Here is a 20645-nt window from a genome sequence, read left to right on the forward strand (position 1 = left end):
CTCATTTTTCTCATGCTTTCATACATATCAAAGTTCATATCACAAAACAATGTGAAAACTTAGATCATTGGATTGAAACAACCCAACGGCAACGTGCCTAAACTTGTGTTTGATTTGGAAGCATGTCGAGCAGCTGAGAGGTGTTATGTGCCATACGGCATGCTGTCGAAGTAAAACTGTTGAATAATGTCACTGAAGCATCAACCAGACTGGTTTTACCTGTTGTCCACTCTCAGGTCTGTATAAAAGAAGGTGATTTTAAACCACACGCAGGATGGAATCATTTTTTTAATGCGTTCCACCAGTTTTGTGATTTCTTTTTTTAAGGGTTTTTAAAGTGAAAGTTCTCTGATTGACTGCAGACTGTAGTTTTCTGGTTTACAGGTCAGCTTTTATTATTAATTTGTACTCAACTTGCTTACGTTAGCTTTAAGAATATTGAAGTCAGTAAATGCAACACCACTGAGATGTTCATTTGTTTTATTATACACATTTAAAAGGGGATTCATTACAAGCATTCATTTCTGCTCATATTAATGATTATGCCTTGCAGCTATGAAATCCTGAAGTTTAATTCAGTTTTTAATACTACGTACATAGGATTCATTAAAGAGGATTTAATACAGAATTAGACTTGCAAAAATCATGCTTTTGTGGCAGGTATTAATAACTTTTAACAGTGTAAACAGATTCAAACTCTTGATGGAAATTAGCATCGTCTTAAAGCTCAGGAAAACATGAGTTGCTCCAAAGCAGGAGTCTCAAACTCCAGTCCTCGAGAGCCGCTGTCCTGCAGTGTTCAGATGTGCCACAGGCACAAAACACTGGAATGAAACGGCTTAATGACCTCCTCCTTGTGTAGATCAGTTCTCCAGAGCCTTATTGACCTAATTATTCTGTTCAGGTGCGGTGCAGCAGAGGCACATCTAGAAGTTGCAGGCCAGCGGCCCTCGAGGACTGGAGTTTGAGACCCCTGCTCTAAAGTTTACTGGTAGACCAACATCAACAAACTCACTAAATTACCACCGACAACCAAAAACGTCACACTGGCGGTTAAAGAACTTGATTTCTGGGTCGCTCCACATTTCATCCAGACTCTGGGACCTTCAAATACAAATGTAGTCAATGCCTTTTCTTTCTCTTTTAGTTGAGGTAAGATTTTTCTTCTTTTTCAAACAAATGCAACAATTGCAGGCCGTGCCTTTTATGTGTGACTCTTTATTATGGTGACTCTTGAAGTATTAACACCGGCTCGAGCCCCAGACCTATTGAATCTCCAAATTCTTGAATTGCTTGATATTCTCGCCAGGCTGCGTTTGTCGCTGTTGCTTGAGCTCCTTCCACTTTAATTTCCAATGAAATACTACTCTGTTAGCAGTTGGATTCTTTAGCTATGACTTTTTGTTGGCTACTCTTTTTACAAAGGGTGTTGATAACTGTCTTGTGAACAACTACGAAGTCAGCGGTCTTTTCTTTTTTTTGTGATTGTTAGGGAAAGGATTGTAAATATCTAATAAAGAATTATAAATCTAAATTGTTTTGAAATCACACATAAAGAACTGAGTGTCTGTTCTGCATCAGCCAGCTGGGCTATTGGTCCTTCAATACAAAACCACAGAATAACTTGATTTGGTTTGAACTGTGTTCTCTAGAGGGTGCTGCAACTTCATGTCTGCAGTCGCACAAGAACGCACAAACCCTGAGTGCAATATTTTAGTGTCCAAAAGAAAAAGAGGATATTCTTGAAGGCTTTAAGAACACAATCTGTTTTCTTAATTTTGCACTGTGAATGTTTGCATGTGCCCACAAAACAAAGCAATCTGAAGAAAGTTTTAAAAGATATCTTACCCATTACAGTTCCTTTAAGCAGTAGTTTTCTCCTTAAATCCAGATGCAGGCAACAGTGCTTGACCCTTTTTTAAAAAAAAAAAACAAACCTGTGGGTGTAAAACAACAGGACAAACTCAGGCAGGACAAGGCGAAGAGAAATGATGTGAAAGCTGCTTCTGAGTCAGTGACACCTGAGCTCCCAGCCTTGATAATCGCGCCACATTTGACAATAATGTCAACTGAACACAGATGCTAAACACAAGAACGAGTCCATCTCTAACCTTTACTGCTCTGCATTTGGTCAAGCACCACTTTTACAATATTGAAACACGTTTAGGCTTTCAGGAAAGCTAGGATAAAGATGTAGATAATTGAATTGATCATTAGTCCTTCAAATGGTTTCTTGTATAATTACTTGCTTCACGCAGAGCTACTGGAGTGTGGGGAACCAAAATTGCTGGTTTCCCCCTTTTATTTGGTTTAATGTTGCAAATTGAAATGTACACACTGAAAATGGTTATTTTGCTCTCTTTACGTAGTTTTTTTTTTTTTTTTTTTAACAATACACAGAGAAAGCCATGTGTCAGATGCAGCACCAACAACAACCCAATTAAAGAAGTGCAAATAAGAGAAGACATTCTAAAAAAAAAAAAAGATGAATGATAGAGTTTGCATTTTAAGAAGTTGTATTCCATATCTGGGTTGATGGTTTAATTGGGATGAACTGGTCAGGACGTGTTGTCTCTGTTTATATGTTAATGATGGACTCCGTGAGGACAAATCTGCACCTGAACAGTGGCTCGTCAACGGTGAGGAGTCGAAGCATTCTTCCTCGCACCATCAGCTTAGCATAGACATCAGGCCTCTGAATGCTATGAATGGAGAGGTGGAGCATCAACTGACTGCCAGGGTAAGAGCCAAAAGCTCATTTATGGTGCAGATTTGCATTTGTGCATTTTGCATTCACTCAGATGAGTAGTTTACCGACAGCAGGACGTGAGGCCGAAGTGGCTAAATGAATGTGCAGACAATGAGGGAAAAAATGGTGTGAAGGTTTAGGTTAATTCATACATGCAAGACAGCCGAGAGGTAATACAGCTGCCAACAAGCTTACAGAGGCTACAGCTTTATATTTAAAGGCATTGAGTTTAAACAAAAAAGTTGCTTCATAAATACAATTCCAACATTTCAGATGTGAATACCATCAAGTTTTTTTTTTCTTTTTTCGGGAACAAAATGTTCAATGATACAGAAAGAAGAGCAATGGATTATGGATTTCTATGTAAGATTTCTAAAAATCTGTTTGCAAAACTTGCACTGTTGAAAATACTCTACTAATTGAGGTTTGCAAACACAGGAATTAAGCTGAACTGACATTGGGAAACATGGCAGAAAGATTTCTGCTTATATTCTGAAATGTTCTAAGTTGTTTTTGAATTCAGTTTTGGGTATTTGATTCAATTTGACTTCAAAGACCTTCCAAGTCATGATTCGTGATGCTACGGGTGCAAAATAGAAGCAACTGGCCACAATGATCGTCTTCAAAACGTTTGATTTATGTCGTGTACGTTCAGCACTCGTTAAGGTTTTTATATTCTGCTTGTATCACTTGAAAGAGTTTAATCACGGACCAGTACAGTGTCACTGCATGGAGTCAAAGCTGAACACTGCATTGACAAGAACGTCTCTCTTTCGGAGTCCTGAGTCCATGATTTACTGAAATGATGAAGACATTATATACCGTACCACATGTGCATGTAGGGTGAGGATAACTGATTGGGCTAACTTTAAATCTGTTTGCATTGTGATCACTTTTGATAGATGTAATGGGTGTTGTGAAAGTTTTGCTCCCCCCTCCAAAAAAAATTCCCCTTATAGTAACAACCAGAGTAAATGTCTTTTGCTTTGTTTATTTATTTATTTTTTTAAATTTTTTTAATAGCTGCCTGGTTTGATATGATGATATTCGATTGCAAAATCCACTTTTGCCGTGATCCTCTTCGATATTTCCTGTTGCTAAATGTAGCTACAGTCCATGCAACATTCTCAAGCATTTTTCTGCGTCCAGACAGAATCCAAGTAAACAAATATGAAGGAGGAACTTGGATAAAAATGTGCAGAAAAACAAATGGTACTCAGAGGAAGTTGCGATGTATCTTTTGTGATACCACAAAAGTTTGCTTTTTGGAGGAAAGATTTTATATGCAACAGTGAAAATAAAAATAAACACTGAATGAGAGGTTGCTATTTATGTAGTGAACCGTATCTAAATTTAGTTTGGAGTTTAAAAATCCTCTGCTAAATTGTTGTAATTGTATTTTATGCAGCATTCCGATTGGTCACATTTTACAACAAAATTATGTGAATCAAACGGTTCGTAATTGCAAATCGGAATAATAGTTGCGTCTAATGAAGTTTCTTCCCACTGAACTCCTGTCATCGGCCAAATTAAACCGGGAACAGAGGAGTAATTTTGTTTTATAACTTCTACAAACAGACACTGTGCAGCTTTTGCATAGAAGACAAAGCAACAGCGCGCCAGTATAATTTGAGATGTATTTTAACAGCTCCTGTGGCTTCATTCGTAAAGGCTGTAAAAACAAGGAGACCACGAAGCTCGCGCGTTTGTAAATTTGTGCAACGAGATTCCTGCTTTCTAATTGGCTCATTCAGACGCGGGTCGCTGCTGATTGGCTGCTGAGCGCGCAGCTGTAGTGGGAGGAGAACAGCAGTGAAATATCCACTCCGCTGCTCTTCATCCTCAGCTCAGACGGCAGGACTCAAACTGGAAACTTTGTTTTCTCTGCCGCACCGCCGAACGACCCGGGACGCTTTTCTCTTTATGGGACGAATTAGACCCGCTGAACAAGCAAGGTCACATCAGAAGTAAGTGTGTGTACTTTAACAATCCTGTCGTGATTTCCTTTTAAAGAGACAGTCCGATTCTTAATCGAGTCCATCATGTGTTTTTTGTTGGGGTTTTTTCTGTAGGAGGTGACAATTTGAGACACGAGAACTAGACGAGATGGTAAGTGTACGTGTTACTTGGCTTTTTATTAAATAACCACATGTGTTGAAATACATTTTTCAGTTAGACCCAGTTGACATGAAGTGCTGTAGATAACTAATTAGACATGTTCAGACCAGGCTGCAATCATCACAACTCTGCAGCTGAGTGATGCTCTGATGTCTTCATTTGGGAGTTTATAATTTTGTTTTCCTGCAACACAGAGGAAATGTACTCCACTGGTCATTCAGTGTTGTTTATAAATACGAGCGTGATTATTTGCATACAGAACATTTTGTGATTTAGTATATCTATTCCATTTCCTGCTGTATTTTTCCTGGTGAGCTCATAGTGAGAAGCAACAGAGGGGAAGTTAAAAAATTTGAAATGAAATGTTTGCAACAGGATTCTGCTGGAAATAATTGCACAGTCTTAAGGAATAATAATAATAAAAAAAAGCCAAAATGATCATGGTGAATCTTACTAATATTTTAGATAGAAGAGAAGAAAACTGTTCTGTTGGTGGTCAGTGTTTTCAAATGCCTGTAAACCTAGCCAGTTATTGGAGTCAGACCTATTTCATCATTATATTATGGATCAGAATCAGAAAATTTGGACTTCCAGAGTCTTGAAATTGTTCCAAGAATTTCTGTTCTGCTGGTTCTGTTTGTACATTCTTGTTGTTCTTCCAGTGTCAGATTTAACTAGAAGGCTTGGACACATGTTTTTAGCATGGTTAAGCAAACTCAAAGTTGTCTTAAAAGAATGTACTGGATTTGACTTTACTTGTCCTCCTAAACTTTCTCACATCCAACATCACATGATTCCTTATGCCCTGTTTGAATTCAGTCTCTCTCCCTGGCTGACTCGGACCAATCGGCTCTGTGAGCTGCAGAGGAAGCTGGAGTGTTATATTCCATGCTGCACACATAAAAAGAAACAGGACCCCTGGAGTTAAATCAGGAACCACAGGCTTCTGTGTTCCTCTTAAACGCTGCTGTTGACTGCGCCGTTCAAGACATCGAGACGCAATTAGATCTGTCCGGGTTTCTTGGTTGATTTGAAGGCAGGGCGTTCACTCAAGGTGTTGGTGCGGTTGAGTAAATTAACGGACAAATAGACATGTCTGATCATGATGTCTACTTGTTTAAGAGCGGTGTCCTTTATGCAGCAGGTCAGCTGGTCTGTAGGATTAGAAAAAGAGAAAAGGCATTTAGTCATTGATTGGAGTTCATTCAGGACAGGCCCCAGCCTGCCCTCAAGGCCTTTTGAAAACCTTTGGTGATAAGTTAGGCATAGAAGCTTACTGCCATGTGTCTTTGTGGGTTCTATGTCATAATGTTGTGGTTTGTACAATGACCCTTTCTCTGTTCTCTCCTCAGCTTTGCTTGCGTGACTCAAGCGACTGCTTGCAGGAGCAGATGCAGTACATGATGAGGTCACTGCAAGATCTGAAGCAGCTGCGGAAAGCGTGCCCTGAAGTCCGCCGTCCTCTCGCTCCTCTCAACAAGCAGCTACCGGCCTTAGCGCGTCACTCTGCGGTGGCGCGCGCTTGCCAGCAGCGGGCTCTGCAGCGGGAGCAGAGGGCACGTATGCGGATGTCCGACGCCAGCACGGCCAGCACCTACGATTCGGCCTGCTGCCTAGCTAGCCCCCTGGAGGAGGAAGACGAGGATGACGATGCAAGCAGCAGCAGGCTGGGACTGAGCCTCAGACGGGATCTGCGCTCTCCCTGCAGCCAGAAGAGTTTGGAGATTGACTCGGGTTACTCCGAGGCATCCTGGCAGGACGATGGCGTTGTCCTCAGGAGGACAAGGAACGTGCGTGTTTCGTCGTCCGCCTGCGCACGGATGAACAGGGCACCAAGCGGCCGTATTCGGCCTAAATCCACATCCGACGCCTGCCTGGAAACGTGGACGTCTTTTGAGGTCGGTGACCCAGAGGATTGGACCAACTCCTTACTGACCAGAGGGCGGAACCGCCAGCCTCTGGTTCTGGGTGACAATAGTTTTGCCGACCTCATACAGAACTGGATGGACTTGCCAGATTGTCCGGAACCGACGGAACTGAAACCAAATTCCAGACGGAAACTGGGGAGAGGCTTCTTTGGCAACATGAGGAAGAAACTGTCAGGCTTCTCTAAGTCAGTGGAGGACAGAGTGAGGATGAGATCCACAGACTCTGATCATCTTAACAGAGCTGCCAATGCTCCAAAGCGTCTGTCCTGTCCAGTTGTGCCGTCGCAGCCTAAAGTGCCGTTTTTCCACCAGTCCCACTCAGGCATCAATGAGCTGGACTCGGACTTCTACCAGTTTGCAGCTCTGATGAAGTCAGGCAGTCGACAGCCAATAATATGCAAGGACATCATTGGCTACATCTGACAGACATTCATGTCAATCCATGTGCAGGCTGGACAATTCTCAGAGTCACTTTATTTTTATACAATCGCCTCTCACTTTACATTTTCTGTTGTTAAAGTATCGGGAGTAAAGACATTCTCCTGACTTAAAACTCTAACTATACACTTATTTATGTTTTATATATCCATATAATTTGCACTGGAAATATGATGGCTGTTTGTTTTGCATTCCCGTTCTCACAGTTTCATTGCGATGACGCTTGTTTCTCACTGAAGGTTTGATTGAAACGGGCTTTTGTTGTCTGAATGTGGATCCATCTGTTTTTTTGTTGTTGTTTTTTTTAAATTAAAAATATATTGCTTGGAATTATGTGTGAATATGTTTTTAATTTCATTGGAGTAACTAATTTGAATACATGATAGCTTTATGGCTCTAGTATAATTTCACACAAACTTAAGAGAAGTTTAATTAAGACACCAAGACTCTTTCCCTAGCCACTTTTCAAATTGGGAAAGACACAAAAGCACAGTGTTCATGTACATTGGATTCAAATTCAACCTCACCTGCGCTTGCTATTATCTGCAGACGGAACAATAGCTAGAGTTTTAAACAACCAGAAACGAGACAAATGTAAGGCTGAACATTGAAGTTCATCCTTTTAGGACAAGCATTGAAGTCCATAGTAAAGGAGGTACAGATTTAAATCACTCTGAGAAAGGGAACTGAAGTAATTACATAAAAATCATTACATCTTATTTTAATAAATGCATAACAATTGTTTGGGAGTCACTGCAGGAAAACCACATTTTCTGTCCTGCCACATTAGATATAAAAAATAAATTTTCTCCAGACAGGTTTGGCATGAAGCTGAGGACAAACATTAAAAGTTCCTATTTTTAAGCACGGTGGAGTTCCTGTAATGCTATGGGCTAGTTTCCCATTCTCAAGTTTGACCTTGTTTGAGTGCATCACAGTGTGAGCTCTTTAAAGTAGGAGAATCATTTTAAATCTGGTTCCTTCTACCAAATGAAATGTAGAAAGTTTTAATCGAGTCTTTCAGCAGCATAATGACCTGTGATGTTCAGGCAAATAAACACTGAAATCAAACTAAAGGTTGGATTTTAAAAAAATCCCCAAAAAAACAATCTGAGTGAGATTATTCTACTGCAGTAAAAGATACACATCCTTTAAAGCTTTTTACCCAATTTTACCAAGGATGCAAATAAATGCAGCCTGCACTGTATCACAGATCTGCTGACTTTGGGGATTTTAGTAATCTCTTTATAGGAGAACTCCCTCTAGAAGTTCTGTTTTCTCTCAAAGAAAAACTGAACCCTTTGGAGAGAAGCTAAGCAGGGTACGAAAGCTATTTACGGGCCAGAACCAGAGACTGTGTCAACACAGTGCTGTGTGCCCAATGAGGTAATTCCCCATGCGTCTGTGCAGCTGGAGGTGAATAAAGCTGAGCAGCTGGTTGCAGTTGTAGCAGAAGTTTGCTCTGCCGTTTTGCTTTGTGAAGCAGAACATCTCGCTAACAGCTCTCTGCCTCATTTAATCTTGTGTCCGCTCTTGTTGCGGGATCAGGTCAGCCACACACTTTGGTTAATGGTTCTATTCATTCTGGGCTCGGAAAGAGACGGAAAGGCGAGGTAAGTTACACTAAGATAAGCTCAAGATCGTTTCACCTTTGCCTTTACAAATTCACTCTGTTCATTAATTCAGAGGGAGAAGCAGAATGGAGATAAAACAGGGATTTCCCATGCTCCCCTCTGGAGTTTTCCTCACTGATCATGCATGCTATCAAGGATATGACAGTGATCAGTAAAAAAGGTTCAAGAAGAGGAGTCAGGGAGCAACAAACTGAACTATTACTCCATATGACCTCAGCAGGGTATTTGGAGAACCCTGTGAAATCTTTAATAATGTTAAGCACTTCAAAGGTGTGTAATAAGTGTATGTCCAGGGTAGGTCAGTTTGTAAACTTTGAACTATGTCAGGTGCAGCTTCGTTAGGTCAGGTTTGATGTAAAGTAAGCTACTGGCTCTAATGTTTTCTAGTTAAGATTTTTAACGTCACAGCAGCCGGAACCGTGCTTTTGATCAAATCAATGCCATTGCTTAATCAGCCATGGGAAAGCTGCCTCAGAAATGTCACTGATTCATGTCAACATCACGTGTCAAAATATACTGAAGGAGTTAGGAAACCTTCCAAGCTTTTCCCAGCACAGCCAATTTTCCATTTAGTCCGTTTTCCTTTTGTTTGTGGGCTCTTGTCTTCATTTTGTCCCTTGTTTTTCTTCCACTCTTTACTGAATTGTATTCTGAATATCAAGATTTTTGAAAGAAAAAAAATACTGTATTTCTTTATAAAGAAAATTGGTTGGAAAGTGTCAACATTTGCCTATAATATGGTATAAATGCCCTTGTAAAGTTTTCAGACCATATTTAAATAACTTTTAGTTAAACTCATTGAAACAATCTGTTGGCGTGTAAATTAGAAAATAGGTAACTTTTCAATAACAGATGCACAACTGTGTCTGAAGCTATGAATCATTTCAAATCTTCACAGCTTTTCACTTCATCGGGTTTTATCTCCATTTAATTCTCTTCTGGACAAAAACCATTAGTCATCCCATCACATGAGAACAAGTGCTGCCTTCTGCCTAAGTGTCTGTTTTTAAAATGCAAATGTGCTCATTTAAAGCTAAATGATTTATGTGTAAGTGACTCACTACTGTGAGGGATATTTATATGCCAAATAAAATTGGGTAAAAAAAAACCTGAACTACCAATGGGAAGTAAACTAAAAACTGTAGAAAATACCTTTGAACATGTCCTGCATTCTGCAATCATTTCTGGTGAGGAAAAAAAAAATCAGGACATACAGACATTTATTTCAAAATAAAATGCCCAAAATTACTCAGATTTATCACTTCTTGTGGACATGATGAGAACATCAACTGATGTTTGTCAGGGGGATTATAGATAAACACCAGGACTATAGCCAGAAGAGTCTAAAGCTGAAATATTTTCACATTAGAGCATGTTGTACTGCTTTAGTGTAAGTGATACTACAGCATTCCATGAAAAGCACAGAGGGGGAAGCATCATGGCTTGGGGTTGAGTTGCTGCAGCAGAATCTGGCCAACTCACCATCACACAACGCAACATGATTCCCATCAGTGCACCAGTTGGTGCAGGAGACCATATAAAGGTTATCTCACTCAAGCTATTTCGACCAAAGTGATCAAACTGGACATTTCTCAGTTCCAAAAAACATGTTTGTTGATCTGATTTGTTAATGTTAACCAACAAATCAGATGCCCTCACTTGTCCACGTGACTGAGTCTTTGAAATAAGTCTGAACCTGAATACGTCAGCGTGAGTCGCGCTGCAAGGCCTTCTGCTTTTGTACACCAAGTTAAGCTGAGCCATCAGGACCAGAGCCGCTCAGGACGCTGACCCGGAGCATCATGCTCTCTCTGGGTGGCCCGGTGGAACATGGTGAACACGCAGCATATGTCCCGTTAATTAGAATGTTAGCTGTGAGTTTTTTCATGCTCGTCACTGCTGGCTCTGTAAACATAAACTCAGCCTCGCTCTTCCTGCGCCCCAGGCGGCCGTAGTGCTATCATCCTTAGAACGAATGAAAACAGTAGATGGAGTTTTTGTGTTAGAGCCTGGCAGGCTTCTCAGCTCTGTTATTCCTCTTTGTTGACAGACACAAATTCTAATTAAAGCTCCAACCTGAGCTGCTAAAATAGAAAGAAGTAGTTACTGAACCGAAAACGTCATATGGTGTTTCTCTCCAAACAGATTCAAACACTGTTTAGTGGACTTTACCAGGAGAGTTCATTCTGCAGGATGCGTTGAATGTGGACCGGAACATCCAGGTGAGTAGAACTAGTTCAAACAGCTTGACTTACAGCTTATAAATAAAAATCCTAATTGAACCGGGTGACCTATGTTTTTTTAATTATTATTTTTTATTCAATAGAATGAAAAGGATTTCATAAACGTGAATAATATAAAGATTTGATTGTAAGATCATGTGATTGTCTTTCTAGAATCTACTTGGTGAAGGCTCTGCTTTGTCTTTGCAGCGGCTGACTCTGATTACGCATATTCACAGATCAATTTATGACACAGTTACTTGAAAATTGGAGCTGAACTGCATCATGTGGAAGCTTTTCTTTCTTTGCTCCAAGCAGCTTGGCAGCATGTGACGCTTCCACAAATGTCAGGTTTCCATTCAAAGGAAAGTAATATTATAAAGGGGATGTGAGAGGGTGTAGATCAGAGATTTTCTTGGTTTAAATAGCGAAGAAATATGATGTCAAATCAGAACGTCCAGATTCTGGGGTAAGTTGATCAGAATTAAGGCTGAAACTATACATTGCCTTGTGATGCACGGCAGTGAAAAAGTTGAGCAATACGTACAAGTTGAGGAATTAATTGCTGATCTTTAGCCTTCAGTTTTCTAGACTTAATGTGAAGTCAAGATTTGGTGCCGCTAATTACAGATTTGAATACATTAATGAAATCCTAATTACACTTGATCTGAATGCCATAACCAAAGTAAATCCAGGCCTTTGAAAATCGTATAAATGACTATGGAGAGGAAGGAAAATGATGCATAGTTTCAAAGATTTTGTGAGAGTGAATTTGCATTCAGCCCCCTTCAGCCAGAACAGCTTTTGTTGCAAGTTTTTTGGATTATGACCTTGACTATCTTTGCAAAAATAGCTCAAGCTCAGTTTGATTGTGTGGAGAGCATCTGTAAGCATAGGTTTTCAAGTCCCTCCACAGATTTTCATTTGGATTGAGGGCTGGACTTTGATTGGACCATTCTAAAACATTAACTTACTTTGATCTTTTTTCCACTATCCATGTATGTTTAGCGTTATTGTTTCGGAAGGTGATTCTTAATCCCACAATTGTCCTATATTTAGATCCATCCACATTAACTCTGACCGGTTAGTCCTGTCTGTGACCAAGAAAAGCCTCCCCACAGCCTGATGCTGCCTCCACCATGTCTCACAGTGGAAAGCATGTCTTCTGGATGATATAAAAAGTTAGCTTTCTGCCAGACAGAAAACATGGTTTTGTTGTCACGTTTATTCACATGTTTACTTTGTCGCCTCTACAGTATGACTCAGTGACTGTAATGGTCAGCTGTACAGTACGGTATTATCTCCATAAAATGTTCACATATTTTGGGATTTTAATTATTTTTGGGAGAGCATGGAGAAACAGATGACCCTCCTAGTCACTTAGAGCAGTTCCACTGGAGAATCCCCATAATATAAAAATAATAATAAAAATATGTTGCAAACGTTTGTATTGTAACTTATATTTTAATCTGATGGGAGTGTATGCATATATATATATATATATATATATATATATATATATATATATATATATATATATATATATATATATATATATATATATATATATATATATATATATATATATATATATATATATATATATATATATATATATATATGGTAAGCCTGTACAAACTGTACAGGCTTACCAAGAAATGTCAAAAACTGAGTGTGTCTGATGTGTAAGGCCACAACAAGGTCAAAGGCAATCTAGAGCAAGCTAAAGTTTCTGTCAACGTGATCTCAACGGTCCTAAACAAGGAGACAAGAATGTGTTACAATCCTCCAAAGGCGCAGAGAAAACTCAAACACCCTAAAGGCTGCTTTGGGGTTTAAAACTAAAGGTTTACAACTCTTAAAAATGCAGCATGCTGTGTAGATGTTCCTTCATGACAAGACCTGTGAAGTTGGTCAGGATGGAAATACTGGTGGATGGTCTTAAAACGAAACATACCAGACCAACTACCGATTTTAAGGTGAAACATTTAATATATTAAAATGTGAGACAATGCTTCAGTCAGACTGTGGTATAATTTAATTACAACCACTTAACATTATCAGAAATCTTCCACCTTAAACAGTTGGACAAGTTCTGCGTTCAGGAAATGGGCATCAGTCCCAGAAGCTGGCCGAGCCAAAACTACATGCAGACAAAGTGTCTCACAGCTGTAATAGCAACAAAATGGTCTTTGCAAAGTATCCTGTTTTTGGAGAGACAATACCAAGAATCCTGATGTTTCTTTTTCAGCAGAGATGTTGCCTCGATCATACGCTTCTAACTCGTTGTAAATTCCAACAAACTGACTAACTGAGGCGATTGTGCAACTCTGAGTTTCGGAAACGGCCTAAACTGAAAGTGTACGCTCTAATCAGGTGACAGACGGTTAAATTGTATAATGGCGCTGTTCACAGGCTTTGTCGAGAACCCCCCCGCCCCAAAAACAAAAAAAAGTAAATCAAAGTTTATGAAGTTTTACAAATACTTTCCACGGAGGCCTGCAGCATTTCACTTCCACTTTCGTCTCGGAGGCAGATGGTGATTAAAGGTCCGTCTGCAGCAGAGCAAGGAGAACACTCCGTCACATACGGAGTATCAGCTTACTGAGGAGGAATCCCTCTCATGACCGCTGAGACATGTGCATGCAGACTCTTCTGATTAACCTATTAAAAGTTGGGCAGGAAGTGTGGGGGCTTTTAGCCTGAAGTCTGACAAAGACTGGATGTGATTAGTGCTTTTTTTCCCTCCATCTTTAAATATTAGAAATTAAAGGCTGTTATTTTTTGTTATAAGCATTAAATTAACAGCTTTTTGTTAAAATAGAGAATATCTATTTCAGCAGGCTTCATAGCTTTAAATCAGAAGCAAAAATTAAACTAAAAATACAAGGTAGATTTTAATGAAATAATCATTTCACAACATATAAAACATCTCTTCTTAAATCTCAGTCAAAATGTCCTCAGCTATGTCCTGTTAAGACCCTAAAACGCATTTAATGACTTATTTAGAGCCACATTTCTTTGCAAATTGAATTGCTGTTGTTTTTGCAGCCACCGTTGGAGCATGAAGACTGCAGGAAGTCATCAAACAAGACTTATTTAGAAACTACACATCTGTTTTCCCCCCTCTGCTTGCTATAAACCTGACTGTTGGGTTCATGGGAATCATAACAGCTGAGATGACACAGACGAAGTATCCCAGGAGACTCTGCCTGGGTTCTCATGGCCAAACGCTGCCCCTTTGGGTCAGACCCCATTTCCTCTCTTCAGTATGATTTTACAAGTGAACTCCGAAACCTGTTACAGACAAAAGTGCCTAAATTAGTGAGTTTTTTTTTTTTTTCATCAGTAGAGGCAACTGGTTGTTACAATATAGTAAATGTCATTGTAGGCTTTCAATAAATGGAAATTTGATTTTATTTGGATAAACAACTGAATCCAGTTGTTTATCCAAATAAAATCCCAATACCACAGATTTGATTTCTAGCATTAACATGCTTTGAAATAAAACTTTTTTTACTCAGTGAACTGTTTTGTGAACTCAGGAGCGTGGACCTGCCTGAGCCTGTGTCACTTTACGTTCCAGTTCTCACACACGTTTTGGCACCTTGACATGCTGACAGGCCTCCGTTAGCGCCCGCAGCAACTCCGCTCACTGAGCAGAGCGCGCACACTGCAAACGTGACATCTCCACAATTTGCTGTGGAAAAAGACACGGAAAAACAGCGCAGTAAAGGGGATGGAAAAAAACATTTCTTTCACTGGAGACTTTGGGTTTTTAGTGTCTTTTGAGGCCCCCTGCTTAAGCAGGCCAATAAAACAACTCTTTCCTCTTCATTAGAACCAGCCTGCAGGGTTCAGTGGAAAGTTTTATCACTATAAACATTAACAGAGATCGTGTTCATTTCCATAAAGACGATTTAGGATTTTTAACATTTGTTGTGTCTGTCTGCAGGACCATCTGAGAAGCAATACAGAGAGGGTGCCAACAAATATTACAACAGAGACCTTTCCAAAGTGCTGGGAAGACGCCAAAGCCACAAATTCTCCACATTCCTTTGCGCTTTTTGCGGTTAAAGCATTGAAGTGAGAAAGCGTCTTTCAGAGAACATTCACAGCCACATGACTGTCTGTGGTCACACAGCCCAGGTCCCTACACTACAGTCCCAGTTCAGTCAAACACACACTTTTGCTACACGAAACAAACATCCACAGTCACATACTGAGCACACATGTGATGTCAGCTTGTTTGCCTTGACACAGCGGGGGAAGCGAAGCAAACAGGACGACACCAACCTCGTCAGAGAACAGAAAGAGAAGGATGCTTGAAGAGATTTGTTTTAAATGACTGCACCGTTAGAACTGACTTCATATTTCTAGATGTTACTAAAACATGTGAGTGGATGCAGAATGTGGAAATGAAGTATTCAGCCTATGAATGTTTCAGTAATTTCTGATGTACCCATTGAAATTGGATGGACGAAATGTTGGCAAGTACACAAAAAAGAAATCAACAAAATTTAGTCAATACATTATGTTCAAAAACAGTTTTCCTCTTTTTAGTATGAATTAATATAGGTCATTTTAATCCACACGGATGGTTTATACACAGATTTTCTATTACAAAGGTATCACTGTCAGGAACTTGGGTTTTTGTCCCCGTTTTCTGTGGGCTCTGTTTTTTGTTCCACTTTTTTGTGACTCACCTTCCGTCCACTAGATGGCGCCTGACCCACCTTTTCCCGGAAAGGTGTGTCACCGCCTTCCACACCGGCAGTCTATCAGCTCATCTGTGTTGGAGTACAAGAGGGCCGCACCACCTATACTTCAACGCTGGAGTGTTAGCCTTCCATGGTGCTCTGAGCCCCGACGTGAGCTATCTGAGATTCCTTTTGTGAAAGATCTCCGAGTTAATCCACGTTGTCTTTCCTTTGTTCCAGCGCCTCCAGTTTTTCCTCCGGCAGGCAGTCGTTCTTCTGGTCTGTCCTCCTGCACGTCCGAGCCTACCTGTCCGCTCTCCACCGATCCTCCATATCATCTCCCGTATTATCCTCTGTCTAAACACCGGACCATCTGGAACCACAAAGAAGATCCCAGACTATTTTTCCCACCCCACAAGTAAGACTGATCCATTACTGCGCTAACATTCCCTTCTCCGATTATCCTGAACTCACCACCTCCCTTGCAATCTTTCTGTAGTGTGCTGCTTGTTTCCTGAGCCTATACCCCCCGGAACAGGACCGTTCCATCCATCCTTTGTTTACAAATAAACTGCCTTCACTGATTTTTCGTCTCCTCTGTTTAGTGTTCTGCATGTGGGCAAAACAAATTGAACCAAACATGACAGAACACTCCAGCCAACAAAGCAGCCCAGCGGACGCTATCAGGAGATCGCTATCCGAGCAGCACACTTTCCTTCAATCCCACGAAGCCGCCTTGCGAGAGCTAAGTACCCGCCAAACCGAAACCAATCGACGGCTAGCGGAGCTCACTAATTTCCTGCAAAATTCTGTTCCTCCCTCCCCGTCTCCGGAGCCTGTATCAGCCCCAGATCCGGTCCAGTCAGCTCAGCCGGTGTTTGGTGAGATCCGACCCCCAACTCCTGAGAGGTTCTCCGGTGATCTGAGCAAGTGCAGAGGTTTCATATTGCAATGCTCTATCATATTTAATCACTCACCTCAGAGCTTTACACAGGACAGCGCCAAGATCTCTTATGTTCTCTCTCTATTGTCAGGTCGGGCATTAGAGTGGGCGGAGGCCCGTTTTTCTTCCTCGATAAACTATGGGTGCACATTTGAGGCTTTCCTAAAGGAATTTAAGCAGGTTTTCAGTCAGGATGCGGACAAATCATTCAATTCACGCGAGCTTTGGAAGATAAAACAGGGACAGCGTACGGTGGCGGATTTCGCTGTCGATTTCAGAATAAGAGCCGCGGCATCTGGCTGGAACGCTACCGCTCTAAAAGGTGCGTATTTTCACGCCCTGAGCGACTCTATTAAAGATGAGCTCGCAACCTTAGACGAGCCTGAGACGTTAGAGGAGCTAATAAACTTATCCATCCGTCTTGACAACAGGGTCCGGTCCCGGGTTAGAGAAAAAAATCGGAGAAGTTCCCCGGCTAGGACCTACGCAGCCGCTGTCTCTATTCCCTCGGTCTCCCCTCCTCCGACTCCCACAGACCCCGAACCCATGCAGGTGGGCCGCACTCGCCTCACCCCGGAGGAACGACGCAAACGTATTACGTCCCGCCTTTGTTTATACTGTGGCTCTCCGGGACATTTCCTTGCCCAGTGTCCGGTACGGTTAAACCCCCAGGTCCGCCAGTAGAGGCGAGGGGACTGGTGGACCAATCTATGAGGGACGAATCTCCTCGTTTTCTGTTACCAGCCTCCTTGATCAGCAATGGGCAGACGCTTCCGCTGTCAGTTCTTATTGATTCGGGATGCGAGCAGAATCTTATGGATTCAGCGTTCGTTCAGAAAATGTCAATTGAAACTGAAGCTTTAACCGTCCCTCTTCGTGTCACCGCTATTAATGGAGAAACTCTTCCTCAAATAACACACCGGACTAAGCCCCTGCAGTTACTAATTTCCGGCAACCACAGCGAACTCGCATCTTTTTTTGTTTTTCCCACGGTCAACTCGCCCATAGTCCTGGGTTTCAACTGGCTTAAACGGCACAACCCTCACATTAATTGGTCAGACGGACATGTCGAGTCCTGGTCCACTACTTGTCATTCGTCCTGTCTCCGCTCTGCCATTCCCCCAGGTTTGTCGCCGGCAGAACCGCAAGAGGCGGAGCTTCCCGATCTGTCCAACATTCCGCCAGAATATCATGACTTGGCTCCAGTTTTTAGTAAGTCCAAGGCCCTTTTATTACCTCCTCATCGTCCTTACGATTGCTCCATAGACCTTTTGCCCGGTGCTCCACTACCTTCCAGTCGTTTGTATAACATCTCCAGACCGGAAAGGGAAACTATGGAGAAATACATCGGGGATTCTCTGGCTGCCGGCCTCATTCGTCCGTCCTCCTCTCCTCTAGGGGCGGGGTTTTTCTTTGTGGCCAAGAAGGATGGTTCGCTACGACCATGTATAGATTACAGAGGGTTAAACAATATAACTGTAAAGAATAAGTACCCCTTACCTCTGTTGTCATCCGCATTTGAGCCGGTTCATGACGCAACCATTTTTTCCAAACTAGACCTGAGGAACGCTTATCACCTACTCCGCATCCGTCAAGGAGACGAGTGGAAGACCGCGTTCAAAACTCCCATCGGCCATTTTGAATATTTGGTCATGCCATTCGGGTTGTCCAACGCCCCAGCTTATTTCCAAGCCCTGGTCAATGATGTGTTAAGAGACTTTCTAAATGTATTCGTTTTTGTATATCTGGATGACATTCTGATTTATTCTAAATCCCCAGCAGAACATAAACGTCATGTCCGTTTAGTCCTTCAACGTCTCTTGGAGAACAGGCTTTATGTTAAAGCAGAGAAATGCGAATTTCACAAAACATCTGTCTCCTTCCTTGGTTTCATCCTAGAGGGCGGGCAGGTGAGGCCAACGGAAGAGAAGATTCGGGCGGTGTTGGAGTGGCCGGTTCCAGAGACAAGGAAACAATTGCAACGTTTCCTTGGGTTTGCCAACTTTTACCGCCGGTTCATCCGAAACTACAGCCAAACCGCCCAGCCATTAACTGCTCTAACATCCACTAGGACCCCATTCAGTTGGACTCCCGAAGCAGACACTGCTTTCATTCAACTCAAGACCCTCTTCTCTAATGCTCCCGTTCTAATCCAACCTGACCCCTCCAGGCAGTTCATTGTGGAGGTCGACGCCTCGGATACCGGAGTGGGGGCCGTACTATCCCAGGTATCCGATTGTGATAATAAGACTCACCCCTGTGCCTTTTTTTCTCGCCGATTGACCCCGCCAGAGCGTAATTATGATGTTGGAGATCGGGAGCTGTTGGCCATTAAGCTGGCCTTGGAGGAGTGGCGACACTGGTTAGAGGGGGCGGAACATCCGGTTCTGGTTTGGACCGATCATAAAAATTTATCATACTTACAATCAGCCAAGAGGCTAAATCCCCGCCAGTCTCGGTGGTCACTGTTCTTTTCACGGTTTAATCTCTCCATTTCTTACCGCCCAGGAACCAGAAATGTCAAGCCAGATGCTCTGTCCCGCCTCCATGCTCCAGACGACGCAGAGGAGATACCGGCCCCCATCCTTCCTCCCAGCTGCACCGTGGCAGCTGTCACATGGGAAATCGAGGACCTCATCAAACAGGCCCAACAAACCGAACCACCCCCCGACTCTTGCCCACCAAACAAGATTTACGTTCCGACCTCCGTCCGGGCCCGTTTCATTCAGTGGATCCACGCGTCCCGCTTCTCAGGACATCCAGGTATCAGTCGGACTATTTCCCTCATTAAACGCAAATTCTGGTGGTCCTCTGTACACAGAGACGTGAAGGAGTATGTTTTAGCCTGCACAGTCTGTTCTAGGAACAAATCGTCCCACCAACCTCCGTTCGGTCTCCTTCAACCTCTCCCCATACCCAGACGCCCATGGTCTCACATTGCTGTGGATTTTCTGGATTACCACCATCCAAAGGTATGACCACCATCCTCACCATTATAGACCGGTTTTCCAAGGCTTGCCATTTGGTTCCCCTCCGCAAACTGCCTACAGCATTTCAGACCGCCCAACTCCTAATTAAACATGTTTTCCGCCTACATGGCATCCCACTTGAGATATTGTCTGACCGCGGGCCCCAGTTTATATCACAAGTCTGGAAAAATTTTTGTGTGGCCCTACAAGCTAAGGTTTCATTAACATCTGGTTTCCATCCCCAGACTAATGGTCAGGTCGAAAGAATGAACCAGGAGCTTGAATCCACCCTCCGCTGTTTTACCTCAGCCAATCCATCTGACTGGTGTCAGTTCCTCACTTGGGTTGAGTATGCCCACAATAGTCATGTTTCTGCCGCTACTGGTTTGTCCCCGTTCGAAACCTCTCTTGGTTATCAACCACCTCTACTCCCTTCTGAGGAAGACAATATTGCCGTAACCTCTGTCCGTCATCACGTCCGCCGCTGCCAAAGGGTCTGGAGAATGACCATCCACAATCTCGGTAACACAGCCAATCAAAACAAACGCCTCGCTGATCGTAAACGGGTTCCAGCTCCCACCTACGCCCCGGGTCAGAAAGTATGGTTGTCGTCCCGGGACATCCCACTTAAGGCTATGTCAAGAAAACTCTCCCCGAGATTTATTGGCCCCTTTGAAGTCGAATCCATCATAAGCCCGTCTGCAGTTCGTCTCCGCCTCCCTGCTTCTTTTCGCATTCACTCCACTTTTCATGTTTCCCAGATAAAGCCTGTCCACACTAGTACTCTTTGCCCTCCTGCCGAACCCCCTCCTCCCGCCCGGGAGATCGATGGTCACCCTGCATACACTGTCCGCCGGATCGTGGACTCCCGTCGGCGAGGTCGGGGCTGGCAATACCTGGTTGATTGGGAGGGCTACGGTCCGGAGGATCGCTCCTGGGTTCCC

The 20645-nt window shown here is 42.5% G+C and overlaps 1 protein-coding gene across 4 annotated transcripts; it reads left to right on the top strand.

Moving 5' to 3' along the window:
* The first annotated feature begins 943 nt into the window (after positions 1–943).
* LOC122834682 (PAK4-inhibitor inka1-like) lies at positions 944–7563 on the top strand. 4 transcript variants are annotated; one of them, XM_044123353.1, is made up of 4 exons: positions 944–1152; positions 4504–4716; positions 4822–4858; positions 6220–7563. In XM_044123353.1, the coding sequence occupies exons 3-4, from the start codon at positions 4856–4858 to the stop codon at positions 7216–7218; spliced, it is 1002 nt and encodes a 333-aa protein (XP_043979288.1). In that variant the 5' UTR covers positions 944–1152; positions 4504–4716; positions 4822–4855; the 3' UTR covers positions 7219–7563. The 4 variants fall into 4 exon arrangements, with proteins under 4 accessions (XP_043979288.1, XP_043979289.1, XP_043979287.1 ...); XM_044123354.1 differs by having other exon boundaries at positions 4596–4716; XM_044123352.1 differs by lacking the exon at positions 944–1152 and adding an exon at positions 2606–2740.
* The last annotated feature ends 13082 nt before the right edge of the window (positions 7564–20645 follow it).

This window comes from Gambusia affinis, linkage group LG07 (genome assembly GCF_019740435.1).
Source record: "Gambusia affinis linkage group LG07, SWU_Gaff_1.0, whole genome shotgun sequence".
NCBI lineage: Eukaryota > Metazoa > Chordata > Actinopteri > Cyprinodontiformes > Poeciliidae > Gambusia > Gambusia affinis.